This window comes from Lepidochelys kempii, chromosome 2 (genome assembly GCF_965140285.1).
Source record: "Lepidochelys kempii isolate rLepKem1 chromosome 2, rLepKem1.hap1, whole genome shotgun sequence".
NCBI lineage: Eukaryota > Metazoa > Chordata > Testudines > Cheloniidae > Lepidochelys > Lepidochelys kempii.
Genome location: NC_136381.1, coordinates 142,382,623 through 142,406,204, shown reverse-complemented (window position 1 = coordinate 142,406,204; position 23,582 = coordinate 142,382,623). Strand labels below are relative to the sequence as shown.

At 50.6% G+C, this 23,582-nt stretch overlaps 1 protein-coding gene across 1 annotated transcript; it reads right to left on the bottom strand.

Annotated features, from left to right (window-relative positions):
- Window positions 1–2,439: 2,439 nt before the first annotated feature.
- LOC140906137 (maestro heat-like repeat-containing protein family member 7) lies at window positions 2,440–5,472 on the bottom strand. Its single transcript, XM_073329641.2, has 5 exons — window positions 5,305–5,472; window positions 4,704–4,799; window positions 3,850–3,954; window positions 3,248–3,382; window positions 2,440–2,528 (listed from the first exon to the last, which is right to left on the bottom strand). Exons 1-5 carry the CDS (start codon window positions 5,470–5,472, stop codon window positions 2,523–2,525), a joined length of 510 nt encoding a protein of 169 aa, XP_073185742.2. The 3' UTR covers window positions 2,440–2,522.
- Between the last annotated feature and the right edge of the window lie 18,110 nt (window positions 5,473–23,582).

Below are 23,582 nucleotides of genomic sequence, written 5' to 3'. Positions count from 1 at the left end.
GGCAGAAAGTGAAGCTGCCCCTGGCAGGAAGGCACTAGCCTGGGACCCAGTCCAGTTCCCAGATCTACACCCAGGATTGTGAGGCCCAGGACCACAGCCCTTGCTCTGTGTCTGAGGCCCCACCTGTCAGATGGGGAGGACCCTTCCCTGCCCCAGAGTGCTTGTGGGGAGTTTCATTCCTGGCTGGGAAGGGTTTAGATACCATGTGGGTGGATTGGACCCTGGGTGGGGGATGGGTCAGACATTCACTAACTCATGGGTGACACGGGCCATGGGAACATCTGAGCAGTGACCACATCATGCCACCACCCCCAGACTGCAGTGTTTATTGATGATAAACCCTGGTTCTACGGATGTTCTCATTTGTTGTTGTCCCTGGGCTGGGCCATCCCCACAGCCCTGTCAGCCTGATGCTTCCTAAACTGGCCTCTGGGCATGGGGCAGGGACAGTATCTGGCCCGGCCCTAGCCCCAGGAAGGTTGGGATGAGCGTGGTGGTGAGAGGGAGGTGACATTCTAGCTCTGGCTCCCTGAGGGTAGATTTCTCCTGTGTCCCCTTGGCATGGGGGAGGGACAGAGGGGCCCTGCCACAGCAGCCCCAGGTCTAGGAGTGCTGCAGATGCAGAGCTTGGCCATTCCCCCTGCTCCAATGTGAAGCTTTCTGTGCTCCACTGGGGAACATGGGCCCTGGCCCTGACATGCAGGCCCTTCTGCAGCAGGCTGGGCAGGGAGAGCTTCGCATGGGAGAAGGGGCGATGGCAGAGAGGACAAGGACAAGAAAACGAAGGGTGAGGAGAACCTCATGCCCCAGACAAAGGGGATTCAGGAGCAGAGGGAAGGGCCCTCCACACCCAGAAGGGAGAGGGTTTCACTCAGCCATGTACAGTGAGACACAGCGGTACCTGCAGCAGGGAAAGTGAGTTGCTGGATGTGTGAGCCAACAAAATTTCCACCCAGCCCCTCCCCACGTCTGAGGGACAGATTCTCCCACCCAACCCCTGAGATGAAGTCTTGCCTCCTCTCTAGTGACCTCCAACCCCACTCCCACCATTGCAGAGTGAACTCCTCCCCTATGCCTCTCAGTCCCCCCGTGACAGGTGTTCTACTTCCAAACCCACCCGGGGAAGCAGCTCAGCTCCCCAGAATCCTCTCAGCCACACCCTCCCTCTCCAGATGAGGGGCTGGGAGGCTTTTGGCAGCAGAGAAGTTGGGTGAGAGGAAGTTGACACCTTTCCCCAAGTGACCCCCCAGTCCTTATGGTGAAGCCATGGACGGTAGCTCTGGTGAATGGGCCACATGGGCAGCCTCTGCTGACTGAATCCTCCAGTTTTCCCAGAGCAGGCCCAGCCCAGCCAGCAGCAGGGCGAGCTTTCCCTGGCCCACGTGCCTGAGCCCAGCCTGGTTAGTCTTCCTGGCCCTTTCAATCCTTGGCCTCCAAGGCTGCCTGTGATGGGGCAGCTCTGGATGGTGGTTTGGATGACATGGACACTAGACCACTAGGAACCAGCCTGAGGCCCTGAGGGGCAAGAAAGGCTCGCAGAGATCACTAGGGGAGTTCCAGCCCCTAGCATGAGCAATGGCAGCTTGTCCTGTTGATGTGATGCCGGTTATGAAAAAGCCTTGCTAGAGAGCTGAGTCTGAACTGCTTTGAGCTGCTCAGGGAACAAGCTGGCACCTAACAATAGCACCTGCCATGATTCATTCGTCTCCTTTCTCCCAGGTCAGCAAATGGGGATGGGATAGCAGTGACTTTCCATGGCCTGGAGCTGAAAGGCCCTGGGTCCCATCCCAAAGCTAGATCAATCCTTCCCTGGTTATCTCATCCCCTATCAGCTGGCCGGCTTCCCCCATGATGGAGAAGGCTCGGACCAGCCCAGCCTGGCTGACACGTAGCTGGGGTTGTGGATGGCCAGCAGTGCCGCCTGCAGGAAGGATCTTCTCCGGCCTTCTGTGAAGATCTCTCCAAAGACCTAAAACCAACAGCACAAGACCCCTTGGCAGTTGCCCAGAATCAGGCTCCAAATCCCTCTAATGGCTCACAGGAGCATCAGAGTCCTGCTGCAGCCAAGAATGCTAATTCCCCACGAGGACCTTTGCGGACCCACGGCCCAGGGAACCCCCTTCAGTAAGAGGTCACAGGCACTAGGGCCTCTCATAGCTCTTTCTGGAGCAGGATTCACCGCAGTGAGCAGAGCCAGATCCCTTGAGATACAATCCTCCATTAACTCAACCCCCTCAGGGGATTCCTTTTATGCCACTTAGCAATGGATCCATGTAACACACACAAACCCAGGATCCTCAGCCTCTTGCAGCTGAACACTGTCAGCTGGAAATAAGGAGTAGTCTCTGGCCCTGTATCCAGGACACAGCCACTGCAGGGGGAGACACAGCTCGGCACCTGAGCTGCTGCAATGCACCAGCTGAGAGTCCTTACCTCCCCCACCCTGGCCATATTCCTGTAGCCAAGGCGCTTGGTGATCTCGAGCCCCTCCCGGCACCACAGCTCCTTGGCATCTCTGATGTTCAGCCCTTGGGGAGAAAGACACGCAGGTTTGTGAGGTTTGCCATTCTGCTTTCAGTGCCTGTCTCCTGTTCCCACTGCTGGGTGCTCACTGGCTGGGGCCTTCGCAGTATCCGTGCCCCAATGGAATCGCAGGGTCCCCACCAGGTGGTTTAGTAGGGGGGTTTGTTCCATTCATCACAGTGACCCTTACTGTCTGTGTGTTCTGGGAACCCCCACTTCCACTGAAGTCAGGATCTGGCCCTAGGTACCCAACTGGTGACATCCTACAGGCTTTGTGTCCTTCCCCTGTGGTCCCTGCTCCTGCCCCTGACTTCACTTCTCTCCATGTGTCTCAGTAGCTCCATTCCTGTCCCCTCACCAGCTGGCAGCCCCATGGATGGGCTGATTTCCCTGGGGTGGGGGACAGAGCTGGGCTCGGAGATAAAACAGCCAATTTCCCTGGCACTTTCACGCTCATCCCCCTGATTCAGGGAGCAGGGAAGAGAAATAATCAGCATCTACGCTGGGGTCCATCTCAGAGGAGGGGGCTTCTTTCTCTAGGTTCCCATTACCCAGCAGAGAGAGTCTCAAAGGAGGGGCCTTGTTTCTATTGGGGTCCCTCTGCCCAGCTCCAGTTGGTCTAAAACAAGAAGCCTTAGTTCTATAGGAGTCCCAATGTCCAGCTGGAGTTAGTCTCCGAGGGGCTTGTTTCTGTAGGGTCCCATTGCCCAGCTGTGTTTCTTACCCCTCTTCTGCAGCAGTAGCTGGCAGAGTAAGTAAATTCCCCCCTGGCTTGCCGGCTGATGTCATCTGGTGGGTCAGTGATATACAGACCCAGCTGTGCCACAAGGTAGCCCACCTTGGGGAAGTCAGATGAGCTCTGATGGAAGGAGGAGGAGAGGGGAATCCATCACCATTCTACCTTCAGCTCTCCATCTGCCCTGGGCCAGGAGTCTCTCTCCTCCCACTCCATCTGTAGGAGGGGCTGGGGGAGAGGAGCTACAGCTAGAGATCTCATTCTCTTTGCCCCCAGGGGAGCTTGGAGCAAAGGGACCAGGGCAACCACCCTCTACGAGGACTTGCTCCCCAGCTGCTCCAGAATAACAAGAGGCCAGACACGAATCTGCCAGCCAGTGGGCTCTGGAGCACAGTCCCCTATGGACCCAGGGGGAACCACTTAGCCAGGAGAAGAGGAACTTGACTCAAGCCTAGTTGATTCCCAGTTTTGACTCTGACTCTGCCTCCCCACAGGGGCCCTCTCAATCTAGAACCCCTGCAGCTGCTCATCCAACAGCCTGTCAGGGCCAGCCCTGGCTGTGCGGGATGCTGGGGTCAAAGGTCACTTACATCAAATCCCAGGAGGCAGGTAGCGAATCGGAGCAGGGCAGTGCTGCTCTGTATGGCCCTGGCTTTCTTCTGCTTCTCTCTGGAGTGCATCCGGAAATTGACGTTCTGTGGGAGAAGGAGGCAGGTGAGGGTCAGGAGGCAGGTGCACACGCTCTACAAACGAGCCTCTCCCCCTCCCAATGGGGCTGAGACATTGTGCTCAGGGTGGAATAGCTGACTGGCTGATCACAGAACTTTGAAAGGGGTTCTTGCACCCAGGGCACTGCCCAGGTCCTGCTGGGCAAAAGCTGTCATTGTCTCTCCAGACTAGGACGATGTTCGGTTTTGGGGCTGGTCCATCCTTTCTGAACCCCTGCTCCATGAACAGCACATCAGGATCAAGGCACATGTCCTGGCCCCTCCCCAGATGCAAAGGCTTTGGTGGGATGGAGGGAGTGGCTGTGAGGACAATCCCTCTGGGCATTGCAGTGTCCGTAGGACAGAAGAGCGGATTCCCTGAGGATCCTCCTGTACTCGGGGTCCCCCTAGAAAGGAGCCAGTGACTTTTCTCAGAGGCCCATGTCCTGGATCTCACAGGACTTTCAGTCTCTCAGTCCCCAGCCAGGCCTGGTGCCCACTGTTAGTGCTTAACAGAACTATGCAGAGCTCTGGCTTTCAGTCCCAGCTCTTTCCCTCTTTCCCCCCAAAGGCAGAAGGGCCCCAACATTGCACTTCACTGACAGCTCTGGCAAAGTCTGGCCCGCTGGGTCCCAGCTGGGAGGATGCAATGGAAATGTGACTCTTCCAGTCTCTCCTTTGCAGCCCTCCTATGGGGTTAAGGAGAAACTCCCCCCGGACCCCGCCATTGTGCTCACCTCCAAGAGGTGCTCCAGCTTGTCCGTGGTGGGCATTTCCGTCAGCAGGCTCCTCAGCATGATGTCCAGGCTATCTGCATAGGCCTTGGGCAGAGCCTGCAAGAGGAGGGAGCACCCATCAGTCATGGGATCTGTGGTTACACCGGACAGGGGATGATTAGGAGGATTCTTTGGGGAGCCCTGACAAGACCCTAAAGACACATCCTGGCCTCTCCCATTCACATCTCCCCAGGGACACTTAGCAAGAGTTCAGGGCCAGATGTCAGCTGGCTCTTCAATCCTTGCCCTTAGCAGTTCTCTGTACAGGGCCTGGTACCCAGCAGGGAATTGAACATCCAAACTGCAATGGATGGGAGTGAGGCACCCGGACAGAGTCCAGGCAGCAAAGCACAGAATGAGGAGGGAAGGAGAGGATCTGCCAAAGACGGGTAACACTATCTCTTCTGGGGGGAAGGGGTCTTCCCTGCCATTTTGTTAACCTCTGGGCCTGTTCCCAGCTCTGCTCACTCCTCCCCTATTCTCAGCAGCTCCATCAAACCAAGGGAGCAGGGACCACAGGCTGCTCCTGCTGCTGGGACAGAGAAGGAGGATGGTGACCTACCCGGAAGTGAGCGGTGTCCTTCCCTGGACACATGGTAAAAACGCTGTACAGGGCAGCTTGCAGGAGGCCTGATTCCAGCTCCAGCTCCAGAGGCTGCTTCAGTTTGCTGGCAGGAGAGAGGAGCTTGTATGAGACTCTGAAGCACCAGAGTGACGCTGGTACCACCATGGACATGAAACATGAGGGAAATAGGCACAGGCCAGCAAATATGGAAACGAAGGTGCCAAGGAGCACAGTGACCTGGCTGAAGTCACAGAGCCAGTCAGTGGCAGTGCTGGAATAGGGCTCGTTCCCCTGATCTCACCACTGGACCCTGCTGCTCCTGTTATACGCCCCCAAATGATCCTCTCCCTAAGGCCACTGTAACATCACTGGAGTAAAATCAACCATCCAGCCAGGAAAGAGGGACCGTTCCGCCCCCTTGGCCGGAGGATGAGAACAGTCACTATTGGGGGTGACCTAAGAGGGGGAGGATCTGTGAGTCTGGGGTCTAGGCCTGAAGAGCACCTGGATTAGGGCAGCTGGACGGGAGGGTCCTGGTACCTGAGGTGGCAAATCGTGGCCATAGAGCTGGAGAGGATGGAGCTTGGCTCAGACTCCAGGGGAAGGTCTTCAATCAGCTCCTGGGAGACCCAAAGGAGACAAAACAGCGGGTGAGATTCAGGCCCCGCTGACCCACAGGGGCTTCCCAGGGAGGAGGCCAAAGTGCACTGCAGACACAGCCAGCGTAATCCCCCTCCCGCCGATCCAGCTGCCCCCCCCCCCCATTCCTCCCACCCATTGAACTTACTCCCCTCCCTCCCTCTCTCCAGCTGGGATGCCCCAATTCCTCCCTCCCCTCAGGCTCAGCTGCCCCTCCGGCCCTACAATTCCCCCACTGCCAGCTCTGGCTCAGTACCAGAATTTCCCACTTCTCTGCTCCCCAATCCTCAGCCCCAGGAATCCCTGTCCTCTGCTGCCCCCTCCAGCCCCACCATCTCCCCACCCCCTCCCAAGCCCAGGGGAGGTCTCTCTTCGTCCCATGTCTGCTCCCTCCCTGCAGGGGCTGGACACGGGGTCTCACTCACCGCAATGCTCCCCATGAGGGCCGCTTTGGAGCAGTGCGGCCGCAGGGTGTCCTGTCCCTGCTTTTGTGCGGAGAAGCACAGAGTGGGGATAGCGTGCAGGAAGCGGAGCTGCTTGGCCCTGTCCTGCACCCACTAGGAGTGTGATTGGGGGAAGAGAGAGCCTGTTAGATAGGGACCTGCCTGCCTCACCCAAACTGGTTCCAGGGCCCAGGTCCTCCATGGGGCTGGACAGGAAAAGCTCCCCCTTCCCGAATCCACAAGTGTCTTCCTGCAAAGGCAGTGTTTGTAACTGGGACAATGTCTGTGGGGGGGAGGAGGCCCTGGCCTGTGTGAGACAAACACCCCCTCTTGGGGGGTCCCAGATAACATGGGAGAAGTGCCCCCCTTTAGGGGGTTATGGCTTCTCTGGGACAAGACCCCCCCTGCTGGGGGTGGGGATGGAACAAGGGGCAGGACAGACTTGTCGCCAGCTCAGCTGGGGGATTTTTGTACCTCAGCTCTGCACTGGAGATGCTGCTGGATGACCCTGATGGCAGCTTCCTCTGGGGACACATCCTCCTCCTCGTCCTCCAGCTGGACACTGCGGGTCCCTGCACCAGGCAGAGAAGGAGAGAGGGTGACTCCCGCTGCTGCCAAGGGGAAGGACGGGGTGAAATGGAGAGAGAAGGGATAATGTGCCCCCCTCCTCTGTAAGGAACCCCAGGGCAGAGCAGGCCCCACCCTGCCGCTCCCAGAAACGCCCACAGCCCCATCAGCTCAGGGTCCCATGGGAGTCAGCCCCCTCCATCAACATTAGGGGTCCGGGAGGCTGGAGCTCCCCCGACTCCACCCAGAATGCCCTGCGCAGGGTGTGGCTGTGCCTCTCCCACTGGTGTCAGCGGGGCTCGCGTGGCTGAGACCAGACACCTTGGCGAACCAATGGGCACAAGGTGTTACTAGCCCCCCACCCCTACCCCCGGCCCCAGTCACTCTCCCTTTCCCTTGGGTCTCCCCTCACCAGTACTGTGGGAGCCTCCAGCCTCAAGGCTCTCACACTCCTCGGAGGTGCTGCTGGCCCCCTGGGAGTAGGTGGAGCTGCTGGTGCTAGAGCAGGGGTTGTCCATCTCCTGTCCTAGGCAGGGTGGGGACTCTTTAGGGGCCAGGCAGGGGCATGGCTCCTGCTGGGCCCTGGCACTGGGCTCCTGGCTCCTCTGCTTCCTGGAGAGGAAGCCCCAGAGCTGCCTTGCCCGGCTCCCACCCTGTCCTGGCTCCCTCCTGCAGAGCTGCACCCTGGGCCACCTCCATTTTGGCCCCGAAGGTGCCTCAGGGCCTGCTCTGGGAGCTGGTGTCTTCCTCCTCCAGAACGCCAGGCACGTCCACCACTTGGCCTGGCCACAAGCTGCTTCCCCACCAGCGGGGACAGAGGGGCCGCTCTCCTCTTGGGGAAGCCAGTAGCTGCTTCCCACTGGCTCTGGAGCCTTCTTCCCAGCATCTGCTTCATCCTGGAACCGAGTGGGGAGCAGCCGTGAGTTTGGGGTCAAGGCAGCCTCTCACTAACAGGCCTGTCTTCTCCGCCCCCACCTCTCCTCCCCCTCACTGCACGCCCCACCATGGGGCACAGGGATGGCAATCTACACACACTGGCAGCAGCTCACAGCACAGGCTGCTCCCAAAGCTCCCCCTCCTCACTGAGCACTGTGACACAGGGGGAGTCTCATCCTTTGAGAGCCGTGGGGTTTTCAGTCTGTTTGGACAAGCAGCTCCCTCCTCCACCCAAGGCCACACACACTCCCTGGCTAGAGAAAGACCAGAACCCGGGAAGGAGTCTGAGCTTGCCCTGGGAACTCGTCCCCAGCTAAACTTCACAAGGACCAAATCATATGAGGCATGAGCCCCCTCAGTTCCCACTGATTGGAGTTGTGGGTGTTCAGCAGCTGGCAGGGTCTGACCCCCAAGAGACTCAGCCTGGGGAACAGTCTCCTATAAGGGAAGGGCTGGGAGCCCTAGTGCTGGGCTATTTTCACCATGCTGGAGATGGCTCTGAAGAACACCCTGCAAGAAACATGCTGCCCAGGCCCAGAGTGAAGGGCTGCAGGGGGCTGTGTTAGTAAATCTAGTCTCACGGGGGGAGATTCCCCCCCATTACTGCTCCTCCCCAAGAAGAACAGGGAAGCCTCTGAGGAAATGCTACCTGCCACTCACTTGCTCTAGATGGCGTAGTGCTGGGTGGCAGATGCTCAGCGTTGGTCTGTTCCTGGCCCTATTCATTGCTCTCCCGCACCAAGGAGGGCTGGAAAAGGAGCTGCACAATTCCCTGCCAGTAGGGCAGGGTGTAGAAACCGGGAGACTGACAGTGGCTGTGAAAACAAGACTATGATTTATTGCCCAGGGATGGATAAACTCAGGCAAGCAGCTGAGGTCCAGAACACTGACATACAGCGGGCAAGTCACCTCCCGTCTCAGGGTCTCCTAGTACGTTGTGCACATTCCTGAAGCCTGACAAGCCAAGGGCTGTAGGGGAGGAACTCCAACCGCACTGATAGAAAACTGTGGTCTGGGCAGGGGTAGCCACTGCCTCAGGGTTGCACTGGGAGTCAGTGACAGAGCTAGGGATTGAGTCCAGGAGCCCTGTGTCCAGGCCCCTATACTAACCCCTAAAGGAAAGATCCTTTCCAGAGCTGGCAGTTGCAAGCAGGACCCTATTCCCAGCGTCCCTAGCTCTGAGAGTGAGTGTGACCTGCTGGAGTGACTGAGGCAGGGGATTGGGAGTCAGGACTCCTGGATTTCATTGGTGGTTTTCCTATTGACTTATGCAACCTTGGGGAAGCCAAGCTTCAGAGGGGTAGCCGTGTTAGTCTGGATCTGTAAAAGCGGCAAAGAGCCCTGTGGCACCTTAATAGACTAACAGACGTATTGGAGCATGAGCTTTCGTGGGTGAACAGCCACTTCGTCGGATGCATGTCGGAAGCCATTCCCCCTCTCTATGTTTCATTCCCCAGCAGTAAAATGGGGATCTAATACTTACCCACTATTGTAAAGCACAGTGAGATTTACCCAGGAAAAGCTGCTCTGTAAGTGCTATGGAGCAGTGCTCCATCAAAGGTCTGTAGCCGTGGAGAATGCAGCTTTGGGGGAAGGGGCAGTCGAAAGCAGTTCCTGTAGCCCTGGGGCTCAAGGCAAGTCCCTGCAGGAGGGGCTGGACAAAGCCAGCTCCTGTCCTGAAATCATCTCCTGGGGGAGGGAGATGTTCCACCTTGTAAGAGGGAAACCTTCCCAGCTGCTGACTGCCAGGAAGTTGCAGGTCAGCAGGGGACAGGTCCTTCCCTGGGGTACACAGAGACATGTATCCCAGAGATGGAAGTTGGGGTCCTGGTGACTGCTACGGTGGGAACAGCCCCAAAGACTCTGTAGCTGGAAGCAAGCCAACCTGAGGGAAAGGGCAAGGGGGATTTTGCTGGCCAGTGAAGGGTCTGTTATAGCTAGTAGCTGTGAGCCCACAGCGGGATCAGGGTCACCTTCCCTTTTGGGAGACCTAGAGGGGAGCCCAGAGACGGAAGTCCCGACAGAAGGTGAGGGGGGACAGTAGGGTCTGCTCACCTTTTGTAGGGAGGCTTTTCCCCAGGAGAAGGGTGAAAAATCTGCATCTGAAATGCCAGACCCCTCAACTGTGGATCAGGTTTTAAGGAAAGACTGGGGGGTCAGATCTCCTGGAGGGGTGAGTCCTCCTAGCTGACCTGTTGGGAACAGAGAGTGGGGTGACCAAGGGGATTTTACCAATCTAAAACACTCCATTAAAGAATGTTATTCCTGCTATCCTTGTGAAAGATAACACTGTCTCTTCAAGGCTGGGAGCAGAAAAAACTTTGCATTTGGGAAGCTTCACAAGGGGGTGGGGTCCAACCCAAAGAAATTCCAGAGGGAGGGGGCCGAGGGCAGGCATGGTTGCAGTGCACCCTTTCCTTGACAGGACCTGAATCACGTGCCTGATTTGAGAGCCTTCTCCAAAGAGACAGGAGACTCTGTGTCTAAACCCCTACCATGGTACACAAAGGAACTGGGAAATGCAATAGACACTGAACAAGCTACATTGTGTGAACAGAGACTGTCCGCCGTAGATTTGCAGTTAATCTTGTGTCTTTTGCTACTTCATCTAGGGGCCAAGACAAAGGAATTAATACTAATGGTAAACCCTTTAAAGATGCGTGACATACCTGATTTGTGGAAAAAACATATATACATGCTAGGATGGTGACAAAACATTCCCACAAGCATGTTGCTTTTCAGCTTATACCTGTAAACAAGCTGGAAGCTTGGCACAGTAGCAAAAGCATAACAGGCCTATGCTGCTGTGTGGAAGGGGAAACTGAGGCACACTGCCTCATGGCATTAGTGGCTAAATGCCAAGACACCTACAGTTTAACAGATATTGCTATCTGCATTCTGTTAGCAATACTACACCCTAACATGTTTCAGGCACCCAGGGACCAGGAACCCCAAACCTTGCTAGAACACCTGTGAATGACATCATAGGGTTTAAAAGGCACTGGGAGGATGTGTAACCAGAGACAAACAGGGATTTTACAAGTACTGCCTCTGCCATGGACAGTGTCCAAGTCTCTGGCAGTATGTTCAGGAGGAGGGTGTGACATTATTGACATGAACTGTGACATGACATGGGGGGACGGATAGCTCAGTGGTTTGAGCATTGACCTGCTAAACCCAGGGTTGTGAGTTCAATCGTTGAGGGGGGCCATTTAGGGATCTGGGGCAAAAATTGGGGATTGGTCCTGCTTTGAGCAGGGGGTTGGACTAGATGACCTCCTAAGGTCCCTTCCAACCTTGAGATTCTATGATTCTATGACCGAATAGATCATTGTTGCAACCAAGGTTTTATAGTTGCACCAAATCTTGTACAAAGGAGGTCAAGTAAGGTAAGGTTGTAATTTGCTGGTTATGATTATGCTATCCGTATGTGTGTATCATTTTTGTATTTGAAGTTATGAATATTTGTTATGTACTTGTATCTCAATGTATTTGATTCTAAGTAGCCTCAGTGAAGCATTTGGTCAGCTTCTTGAGAAAGGACTATTCTGAGTAAGTGCCCAATCAAGAAACACTTAACTGACAATGGACTTTGGGAGACATCAGTCCACATCTGAGCTTTCCTGGGAACGTTCAAACTAACATGTAAACAATGGCGTTAGCCTGCAAAAAGCTGAATCCTTCATGGACGTGATTTGCCCAGGTGGCTACAAACTCCATCTTGTTGCTGTGATTTTGCACAGAAGAACAAAGGGGTTTGCGCCCACAAGAGAGAGAATATAAAAGGCCCTGGGCAACCCCTCCATTTTGTCTTCAGCTGGCTCAAGAGATGGCCTCTCCACCCCAAAGAGATACAGATCTTTGTTCCAGTTTCTTTCAGGTAACTATGGGGGTGTGAGTGATTGCTGTACCCAAGCTATAAACCACAATGCTGGTCTGAAAAGGATTGGGCCCAGACTAGGAAGGAGTCTAGTCTGTGAAAGAAGCTTATTGGGACATCTCTGTGGGTGAGATTTACCTGTATTCAGTTTCATACTGTATTAGGCTTAGACTTGCGTGTTTTGTTTTATTTTGCTTGGTAACTTACTTTGTTCTGTCTGTTATTGGAACCACTTAAATCCTACTTTTTATACTTAATAAAATCACTTTTTGCTTATTAATTAACCCAGAGTAAGTAGGTAATACCTGGGGGAGCAAACAAACAGCTGTGCATATCTCTCTATCAGTGTTATAGAGGGTGGACAATTTATGAGTTTACCCAATATAAGCTTTCTATAGAGTAAAATAGATTTATGTGGAGTTTGGATCCCATTGAGAGCTGGGTGCTAGAGACAGGAGCACCTGCTAAGCCATTTTCAGTTAAGTCTGCAGCTTTGGGGGTGTGGATCAGACTCTTGGTCTGTGTTGCAGCAGATTAGCAGAGAAAACAGGCTCAGAGGTAGTCTAAGCACACTAGCTAACAGTCCCAAGGGGGTCTTTGTGACTGAACCCATCACAACTCTTAAAATAATTTAAAAAGAAGAGAAAAATAACATTAAATGGAATATGGTCACTGCCAAGTTTTTAAGACAGTCAAACCACTGAAATCAAGGCTAAGCCTGGCACCAAAGTTAGCTGAAATGCTAACACAGCTTTGGACAACAGTAGCTTCCTTGGAAGGTGCAGAGAATATTTTCTTTCTTTCAACTTATTCAAAAAGTTCAGTTCAATGAGTAGTCCATTGAAATTTATGAAAGCCATTGGGTGTTGACAAAGCAGCCAAACTGGTTTTCCTCCTTCAATCTATGGATAAAAACTAGGTGTGAGGGGATGAGATCTACTAGTTCATAAATCTAGAAGGACGTGGTGACCAGAATGCATCAAGTCAGTTCACTAACTACAGATAATATTTCCTTTTGTTGAAGAAATCAGTTAGTTTTAAATACAAAACATTTTTGATAACACTTTTTTCATATGCTTCTCTTTCTGGCTCTGCTACAACCTTGCTGTGTGACCATGGATAGGTCACTTGCTTTCTCTTTACCTCAGTTTCTCCATCTGTATAATGGGGTTGGAGACATTTCTCTAACTCCAAGCAGGAGAGAAATTTGAGCAGGTCGGGGCGTTAGAGCCCTTTGAGCTCAATAGGACAATGGGTGATTGTTGTTTGGAACAAGAATCCCTACTGATTTCCTACTTGTCCCCCATCCAATGCCAATAACACATCTCCGTGTTTGCAATCATGGGTTAGAAATTGTCAGAGCCCCTCTGTCTCCCACTGCCTTCAATTGTTCCTTGGAGTTAGAGGCATGGATGCTAACAGGACTGGAATTTGTTATGGGTCCCTGTCTGTTTCTAGCCTTGTAGGCCCAGACAATAGAGATCAGGGTGGATTGATTTCATCCAGAATGTTTTGCATTTGTACTTTTTAGTTATTTTCCTAACGAAAGATTGATTCTCATGAATAGGTACCCATTAAAACATGTTGATGTGTGGGATACATAAAAACAAAAAAGTTGATTGAAACATATTTTTCGTTTAAAACGAACTAAGGTAAGGAAGTATCTCTAGTAAGTGAATTGAACTGTTTGTTCCTGGTCATAATGTTCTTCAAGATTTTAGAATTAGTAAGTCATATCCCCTCTGGTCTAGTGTTTATTCATAGATTAGAAGAGGAAAAGAAACGTTCCTGCTTTTTCCAACTCCCAGTCAGTTTCTTAAATTTGAATGATCTAGTCATTGAACTGAATGAGCTGTATCAACTGAAATGAAGAAAATATTCTTTCCACACCCGCAGAAGAGGTTATTGCTGCCAAAATCTGTTTTAGCATTTCAATAAACTCTGGACCCAGGTGCTTAGCCAATGACTTCCAACAGTTCAGTGGCTTGACTTCCTCTGAAACTTGGCAACAAATATTTTTATTTTATTTGAATTAGTTTAAAGCAACTTTAGGCCTTAAAGTTAGGTTGTCATGCTTTCAAATTTAATCCCGAATAGGTTTGTTTTTCAAAAAATAAACCTGCTTTTAATCTACATTTAAAAAATCCCCTTTTGGGTTTTCAGTTTTGAAACATCCATTGATTTTTATTCACCTTGATTTTAGAAGAACTACTTTATTCACAAAAATCATAAACTGCTCATATTCCATTAAGGAGAAAAGGCAGCAAAATTCACCATATCAATCATTTGTTGTGTATTATTTGCTCAGTCTTAAAAGAGACTAACTAGCAGGTCGGACACTTGTTTGTTTATGCAGGCCCATTTAACAGGGAGCAGGAATGCTGTGGCTGTCCCTGAACCAGTAACAAATGCAGAGGATACTGCCACAAAACCTACATTTTATTGTCAAATCATCTAAGCCATTCCTTATCTGCTCTTCTTGTTTTACAAGTTTCAGATCAACAAAACCTTCCCCGACAGTCACTGCCCATGTGGCGCTGCAGGCAGAGGAGCCTGAGCAGTAACATTGTAACATCAGGGGTAACTCAGCCACCCATCACTCACTCCAATAACCCTGAGCATAAACCCTAAGCCTGCTGCCTGACTTGGTCATCTCTCCCATTGAAACCTGCAGTTTCATTTGCTGACTTCTTTTCACCAATGGGGTTGAATTATGCAAATCACCTGCAGAGAGTTAGCACTGACTGCCTGAGTTGACTCCAAAGTCACAATGCCCTTCCGCTTACAGCAGAGTGTGGAAACCAGGCTTTTGTGGTGGTTTTGTTTTCCAATTGTCACCAAAATCAACAAGATTCTTCCCATTGATGCCTAGAAATTCCCTGAAATTTTGGAATCAATTGAACGTAGTCTTCAAAAATTACCCCGTTACAGACAAAGAAATGCCATGTCTCACTGCACTCAGCGAACAATGACCTCAGTCTCCCACCCATTAACTCAGCGATAACTTCAAACTGGGCCAATCAGTGTGGAGACTCTCAGGGACTGGAGGCTGAGCATTCTCAACAGATGGCCAAAAGATAGCACTAGTCATGAGAGGAGATCACTCTGGTGGAGATCTCTGTCAGTGCACAATTCCAGCCCAACCTCTTGTGAGGGCCTCCTACAATGATAGCTGGAGAACAGCCCCACCCGCCTCAGGAAGAAGAGCAGCAGAGAGAAATGGAACAAGAAAAAAGAGAAGGAGAGACAAGAGGGAAGGAGGAAAAGGGAAGCAAAAAAGGACAAAGTCCAAATGCCCCCCGTGAGTCACAGATTCATAAATTCCAAGCCCAAATGGAACCACTCTGATCATCTAGTCTGGCCTTCTCTATGGGCCATAGAACTTCCCTCAAAATAATTCCTATAGGAATTAGAGCAGTTTTTTTAGAAAAACACCCAATCTTGATTTTAAAAATGCCAGTTGTAGAGGATCCATCACAACCCTAGGTAAATTGTTCCAAACCTGTTAAAAATGTTCACCTTATTTCCAGTCTGAATTTGTCTAGCTTCAACTTGTAGCCATTGGATCTTGTTATACCTTTGTCTGCTCAAGTGAAGAGCCCATTAGCAAATATTTGTTCCCTTATTCTAATCCCTTAACTTTCACTTTGTTAAACTAAAGAGATTGAGCTCCTGGAGTCTGTCATTATAAGCCTTGTTTTCTAAGCCTTTAATCATTCTTGTGGATCTTCTCTGAACCCTCTCAAATGTATCAGCTTCTGTCTCAAATTGTGGACACCAGAACTGGACACAATATTCCAGTAGTGATCACTCTAGTGCCCAGTACAGAGATATAGAACCTGTCTACTTCTACCTGAGATTCTGCTGTGTATGGGTCCAAGGATCGTATTTTCCCTTTTGGCCACAGTGTCCCAGTGGGAGCTCATGGTCAGCTGATTATCCACCATGACCCCAAGTCTTTTTCAGTGCTACTGCTTCCCAGGATAAAGTCCCCCATCTTGTCCATATAACCTATATTTTTTGTTCCTAAAGGTATAACTTTACTTTTGGACATACTAAATGCATATTATTTGTTTGTGCTCAGGTAACTAAGCAATCCAGATGGCTCTGTATCAGTGACATGTCCTCCTAGTTATTTACCACTCCCCCAATCTTTCTGTCATCTGCAGATTTTACTGTTATGATTGTATATTTGCTTCTAAGACAGTGATCAACATGTTAAATAGCATAGCACCAAGAACCAATCCCTGCAGGACCTTACTAGAAAGACACTCGCCCGATGATTCCTCCTTTACAATTACATTTTCAGACTGATTAGGTAGCCAGTTGCTAAGGGAGGAGTCCTAGGTGGGACATTTTTTTGCCAACTTACCTTGTGTTTTCCGAGCCTGGAGCTTGGCTGGCAACATATATCTTAGACTGAACAGGTTCCAACCCTCACTGAGAATCTTACCTTCTACACATGGGATGTCTGCTTTCTACAATATCAACACAGAAAGGCAAAAACTCCCAAAGAAGCTCCTTCTCAACACTCAGGTGCGTGAACACAAATCCTCTCTTGGTCCTCAAGGAGAGACCGCGAGAAGGAGGCTTGCTGCAGCAAGGCTACAGGGGTCTCCAATGTTCCCCCGGCCTTGCATCCCTGGCTGATGTCAACGGAGCTCTGTGAGGTCACAGCTTCCTCACCACCTTTGCCCAATAGGCTGAGCTCCTGCCAAAGGCCCTTGTGAAGTCACTGCCACACCCACCTCTCCCTTGCAGGGCTGATAGTCTGCCCCAGGCCAGCCGGTTGGATGTTTGAGCTGCTCCCCGGATCACCCCACTTGCTCATTACCGATTCTGGGAAGCAAGCAGGCTACCCATTAAAACAGCAGAGTCTGTTCCTCACCCCACACTGAGTTTTTCATAGATTATGAGGCCATTAAATCTGCTAATCTGGCCTCTGTTTCACAGGCCATGACATTTCATACAGATACACACCCATATTAAGCCCAATAGCTTGTGTTTCACCAAAAAACACCTTCCAGAAAGACAATCAGTTGTGATGTGAGGCCATCAGGAAATAGAGAATCCACCTCTTCCCTTAGTAACTTGTTCCATTGGTTAATCACCCTTGCTGTCAAAAATTTGTGCCTTACTTCTCATTTGAATTTCCCTGGCTTCAGCCGTTGGTTCTTGTTGTGCCTTTCTTGGCTAGATTAAAGAGCATTTTGGTACTCATTACTCTCTCCATGAAGATACTTCTACACAGTAATTAAGTCACTTCTCAATCTTCTTCTATAAGCATGGCCCTACCAATTTCATGGTAGTGAAAAACATGTCATGGACTGTGAAATTAGTCCTGCCCTGTGAAATCCCATGTCCCCGGGGCTCAGGGGGCTCCTAGCTGCTAGTCCGCCGAGCTCTCCCCAATCCTGGCCTCCCGTACCAATCTAACTTCCCAGGCTCCTCATCCAATCGCAATACCCATGAATCTCCAGCCCCAGCTCCTTCTTTCAATCTCTTTGCTCAGCCAGTCCCAGTTCGCCTGAACCCCAGCTCTTCATCAGATCTGTCTGCCATTCCCCCCCACCTCCTTCCACCCACCCCACTGGTTCTCACTCCCCGTCTCCTCTCTGGCTGCAGGGCTCCTTTCTCACTCAGACCTACTCTCCATCCTCACCTCAACTCCAAATGCCAGTTTCTTTCACCTCCTACCAGTTTCCAGGATCCCTTAGGCTCTTTTTCCATATCTACTCACCCTGTCCCCTAGTCTCTGCATTTAAATCTAGCGCTTCCTCCTGTGGGCCCAGAAGGATGGCGGGGAGGGGCATTGAAAGCACAGGAGAGACAGTTCAGGTACCTGGACTCAGCACAGACCACAGCAGCTCAGAGCTGCAATTGTAGGGAAAGTCCTGCTCAGCCCCAGGCTGGAGCTGCTAACATCAAATAAGTCTCTATTGGGTGTGTGTGAACTCTGACTTTTCAAAGACTTCTCATTTGGTCCATTTAGGTAGATTTTCTGAGACAGCAAAAGCCGCATCCCTGGCACAAAAGCCACCTCCTTGGGAAATTTCAAGTCCCTGTTCCAAAGCCTGTGGGCACTAGAGCTTTTAAAAGAAAACTACACCAGAAATGTTTAGCATGGGCTAAGCACTGTCTTAATGGAATCATAGACTTTAAGGCCAGAAAGTACCATTGTGATCATCTAGTCTCCTTCCTGTAACAGACCCACAACATCTCACCTAGCCTCGTTCTCACCAACAGCTGAATTATTTTGACTGAATGTTTCAGGAAATATTCAGCCACAGGGCAAACACCCAGTATGGCAAATTTCAGCCCAAACGCTTACAGTTTGACAATGTTATAAACAACTGAAAACAAAGGCTTATCATGGGAAGCCCTGGGCAACCTTAATAACAGGCAGTGCTGGCAGAGCTCCCTATAATGTGAGGCACTTACAGCTGGGCTGGAGCAATGGGACGTTAGTCAGGGCCAGCAAAGGTCAGGATGTCAGAAATCGTCCGGATTTGAATTCACACTCCAGAAATCTTCTTTGCAGCGCCCTACAACTCCTCCTCCACTTCAAAAACAACTTTTGACATCTAGCTCTAGGGTCCCCACCAGGCGCTTGGCTCACTGAACAAACCAATCCCCATGGGGTGCAATGGAAGTCGGAGCGCTGAACACCTGCCATGATTCGGCCTTTGGTATGTCATACAGCCAGGTGATGGAAACCATACCACACTCTGCCAGTTCATCCCAGCCACAAGCAGGGGTGGCCCCTGTTGACTACTAGTGGATTGGCCACTGCTAACACCTGGGTTGAAGTTGATCATTTATGTTAGCTCTGTTTTCTTTGTACCAACTTGTGCCATCAGATTTTTTGCTGCCTGTCCGACGTAAACAAACACTTTGTTATATCTTTGACACAGCTTGCCTGCAATACAGCACCATGGAGAGTATCACACGAAACAACATAAATTCAAAACAGGAATGTCTAAAAAAGCACCTGATCCTCCCTTGTCCCCTGGTCTCTGCCTCTTCCCCGCTCCAGTAAAAAAATTCATGTTCCCAGCTCAACAGTTAAAGCCACCAGGACATTTTTCCTCGTCTATGTCTAATCAGCACCACTAACGTGGATTTTGTGACCACAACTCTGACCTCACTTGCACCAGCATTCTACTGCAGTGACTTCAGAGGAGTTACTTTCCATTGTGAGAGTGCAGAATCGTGGCCAGAGTGCAAAAAACAGCAATTAATCCAGAAACACAAAATTAATCATAAAATGCTGTGAATACCCAGAGTGACCCCACCGAGAAGCCGGAGAGCCCTGAAGACAAAGCACAGAGCAGGTACTTGAAGAATGATTCTTTAGGGCTTGGCTACAGTTGTAAGTTAGAGTGCATTAAATCAGCCCCAGCGCCCTAACTCCTGAGGTGTCCACACTGGCAAGACACGTAGAGCACCTGGACTCTGCAGCTGGAACGCTCCTGGTAATCCACCTCCAAGTGAAGCATAGAGCTTGCTGCGCCCTGGCTGAAACGCCCGGGTGTCAGAGTGGATGACGTGTTACATTACTGTGCTGTGACTGGCCTCCGAAAATGTCCCATAATCCCCTGAAGTCAAGTGGCCACTCTGGTCATTGTTTTGAACTCGGCTGCAGGCATGCAGATATCCCCTTTCAAAGCTCTGTTTCTCACAGCCGGCATGCTCATCTGCTCCGGGACACAAAGCAAACCATTAATGTGGAATGCTGCTGCTGCCGAGGCAAGCATGTGAGAGAGGGGTGGCGGGGGGAGAGAAGAGGGGGTTGATGTTTGGGTTTCCCCCTTCCGCTGTCTGAACTTACAAGACAGCATGCTGACACACTCTCTGCCCCCACATACACACAACCCACTCCCTGTCACACTCCATCCCCCCCATTTGAAAAGCATGCTGCAGCCACTTGCTCACTGGGATAGCTACCACAATGCACTGCTCTGTGTGGCATTGCAAGAGCTGCTAATGTGGCTATGCCACTGTGCTTGCAGCTGACAGTGTAAACACACGGCAGCGCTTTCCCTGTTGCCGTCTCCAAAGACTGGTTTAATTCCCAGCGCTCTATGTCTGCAAGTGTAGCCAAGCCCTTAGTGTTAGTAGTTTAAAGGCTGGAGCCAGTGTCAGGAAGGGCGACTTCTCTCCCTGACCGGCCCAAACACCCATAACCCCTTTGGGGTTTAGAAAGCACGGCCCCTTTAAATCTTTTTCCTGAAGGTGGGGTGCTGATTGTTCCAGGAAGAGGAAGTCCTGTTTGGGGGGCAAGGGAGCAGAGAGAGACAAATTGGATGTTAACTAGTTAAGTGGGGAGATTGTCCCACATGGCTCTGTGTGGCTTTGCAGGGAGTGGCAAAAGGGGGCACTGGAGGGGTTTGTTGGGGAAACTTTACTGGTGCCAAAGACGACCAGGAGCACCCAAGACTCACCCCTGGACTGGAACTTTGCCCAGGACTCCTGAACTCTGTGTGAAGACACATTGCTCGGTGTCAGCCCTTTCAGACTGTGCTACCACTGGGCCTGTGGGCCGTGTTGAATGTAACCCTGTTTTACTGCTTCCCCCAGCTTTCCCCTGTTGTTTTTCTCCTTTCAGTCTCCTGGTAAATAAATATTTCCCTTTCCTGTATTCATTGTACTCTTTCAGCATGTGTGTGTTCACGCTGGAGGAGTTTGGAACAGGTGCCCCTGGGATGGAAGCAGTGGTGCTGGAACATTTTTAACAGTGCTGAAAGCCATCCCGCTTACCCCTGTCCACTCCCCAGCCCGAGCTGAGGCTGGGAGCCCTGGGCGTGCAGGGCTGACAGCTGGGAGCGCTGCAGCACCCTCTGCACTCCTAGTTCCCGCGCCTATGCGTGGAAGGGACTTTCCCTGCGTGTGCCTTCTCTTGGCCAGAGCTGCCTGCAGAGCAGACTCCATCTTGGCCACGAGGGCGCTAAAGTTACACAACAACAAAAACAGGAGAGAAATTTCTCTCTAAAGATCAAAAAATAACAAAAAAGGAAGAACCCAGAACCCCTGGAACTACAACCAAAAGCCTAGAAACCCCCTTGAAAAGGAACTAAAAGATAAGTTTTATATAAAACAGGACGGGCAGGGTAACTGAAGGCCAGAGGGCACTATCTGTTCCTTATTGCTACGATGCTCCCAGCTGGGAACTGTTCTGAAACATTTACAAATATTCTTTTTCTCTCTTTGTGCTCCTGAGTGAACGCCAGAGGCATTTCAACTCAGGCATCGGCATCTGGCTGAAACACCTTTTGAGTAGCTGCCATTAGATCATTAAATCAGGTCTTGTTCTTCAATGGGGGTGAAGGGATCTTCTTATTGAGCATGAGAGACTATTACTGGTATTGAAAAGGCTGCACATTTGTTTCATTTACTTCAAGGTGCAACATGCCCTGTATCTGGCCACTACACTATATTTAGCTATATGCAGGACTAAGCTCTAATGATGACAAGCATGGTGTGACTGACCCCTTTAAAAGGAAACTCTGCCCAGTGCCACTGTGACTGAACCTGCTGCCCAATTGGGCTTAAAGGAAGACACCTGAGGAAGTAGTAGCAGAGGGTTAGAGGCTCCTACAGATGAGTTTGATACACCAGGGGAACAAAACTCCAGCCACGTAGGAAGAACTACAGCTGCTAAAAAGAACAAGGGGCTAGAAAGAAGAGAAACTGAGGCAGGATGTCCACAGAATGATCTCAGGTCACAAAGGGATGCGTGGAAGATGAATGACCCTGTTACACACGGTATCAACCTTCATAAGCTCATGTATGACTCTGGAGAAACTTTGGCTTTCTTCCTTGATGGCTTTTATTCTATGTAGGTTTTTATAACATGTTAATCACCATAGTATCTGAGCACCTTACAGTAGTGCATTAAGCAATGTGACCACACATCTGTCGTGTTCTGGAAGTGTCTTTTTTAAAAATAAAAAATACTTGTTGCTATCAGTTCATAAGGTTAGTTTCTTCAGTGTTGATTGGACTACTGCAGTTTGAAGGGGGAAGGGAAGACTCGGCTCTCCAAGCTAGTAGGGTTGAACACTAAGCAGACAGCACAACCAACAATCCAGAATCTTTCTGAAGTTCTAAGTTCTGCGTTTTGATAATACACACGCACGCAGAGAAGCAACATTAAAAACATTCAGGTTGCCAAGTCAAGCACTCAACAGTTGGGAAATGCCAGACAAAGCGGTAGCAGGTGATTTTAACACTTCCCAGGGAGTGGCTGACCTTTCCCAGCAGCAGCCTGTGGAGTTCATAGGCTTACCTAGCCACCTTAACCCCTTCCAGTCCTGTGGGGGGTGGATACCCCATCACACTCCCCCACAACCCTCAAGCCTTCCCTCCCAACTCTGCAGCACTGGAATAGCAGAACCTAAGCAGGATCAGGGGATTAACCTCCCCTCAGGTCCTCAGCATGTCCTCTCAGAAATCCATGTGGGAATTAATGTTGCTCCAACCACAGAGCTGCCCAGGGCGGGGCAGTGCAGCGCAGCTTCTTGCAACACTATACAAATGTATCAGTTTGTAAATATTCATAAAACCCCACACTGATTGCTCTGCAAGGATTCTCCTGAGCAGTTGTGGGGCAGAACAGTTTGTCACCTGAACTAACCAGACCATATATTTGACTTTAGCAATGAGACCTGCAGATTACTCTTCTCGAGGCAGATTTCTATTAGCTGGATTATTTTGCTAGTGTATGCTGCAAGAAGAAAAGTTTTTAATAATATTTACCCTGTGATTAACTTCAGAGTGTTAACCCTTGTGCACTCTGAATTACTATCTTGTAAAATACTAACAGCATGTTTTATAAAAAGTCTCTGCAGTTTTTTCTTAGAAAATGGAATTTGTATTTATTTCAAATAATAGGACAAATCTGAAAACAGTGTCATCATATAACCTCCCTGATTTTGCACACAGTGCCTGTGTTTACTGTCTGCTGTATATTCTGCTGTTTGTGTACAATTTTAAAATAAAATTGTTACATGAAACAGCTGTTCATTAAGCAGGAATTAGCATTTACCAAAGTCAGTAATTCTGAGTTGAATGTCCCTCGTGAAGGTCTCCGCTGGGTTACACTGCACCCATCAGTTACTGAGCGGCAATTTCAGCCAACTTTTATTAGGGTGTTCAAATATCCCTTAGCTTCCTACTGATTATCTGGGAACCAAGCTGTAAAAGGCTCTGGTGCTAATTGAGACTGAAGGGATGTCTCCCCAGTGCCCGCTCCCAGCATCTAGGCAGCAAACCCTTGGGCGGGATTTGAAGGCTGTTCTCTGAGCAGGCGTAGGACACAAGCGGGGACAAGCTAGTCAGGGAAAGGGAATCAGGAGGCTACTCAGTCACTGACAATTTAGCTGTTGGGTCAGGTTCTCTGGGAAACCTCCACACACAAAAATCCCCATTGACCAGGGCTGCAGCTCTGCAGGCACCAAGGGACTGTGCTGGGAGGGTGAGCTGGGGCTGCAAAGTGGGGTCTAGACATACAGCTCTGGTTGTCCTGGGTAGGGAGTGGCAGCTGCACACTCACAACAACACTGTGTCTCTCAGGAGTTACAATACATACATTTTTACAGGCAAGTTCCCAGAAAGTTCCTACACCTGGGAGCTGGTCAATCCCACGATCCTCTCTGCCCCAGCATTCCCGAGTGAATCAACTGAAATTCAAGCCTGCTCCAAATCCCCAAGGCCTGCCTGTGGTCCTGGGAAGGGGAGCAGAGCGAGAGCGTGAGGAATTTAGGGCTGTCCACAGCACCCTCCTGGACAGCCGCAACATGAAATGGGCT

Coding starts and splice junctions, on each gene's coding strand:
- LOC140906137 (XM_073329641.2), bottom strand. CDS start 5,472: ATGGTGGTACCAGCGTCACTCTGGTGCTTCAGAGTCTCATACAAGCTC. Junction 3,955..4,703: donor AGCTGGAGCACCTCTTGGAG/GTGAGCACAATG, acceptor CTTCTCCCACAG/AACGTCAATTTCCGGATGCA. Junction 3,383..3,849: donor CCTGCCTCCTGGGATTTGAT/GTAAGTGACCTT, acceptor TCCTTCCATCAG/AGCTCATCTGACTTCCCCAA.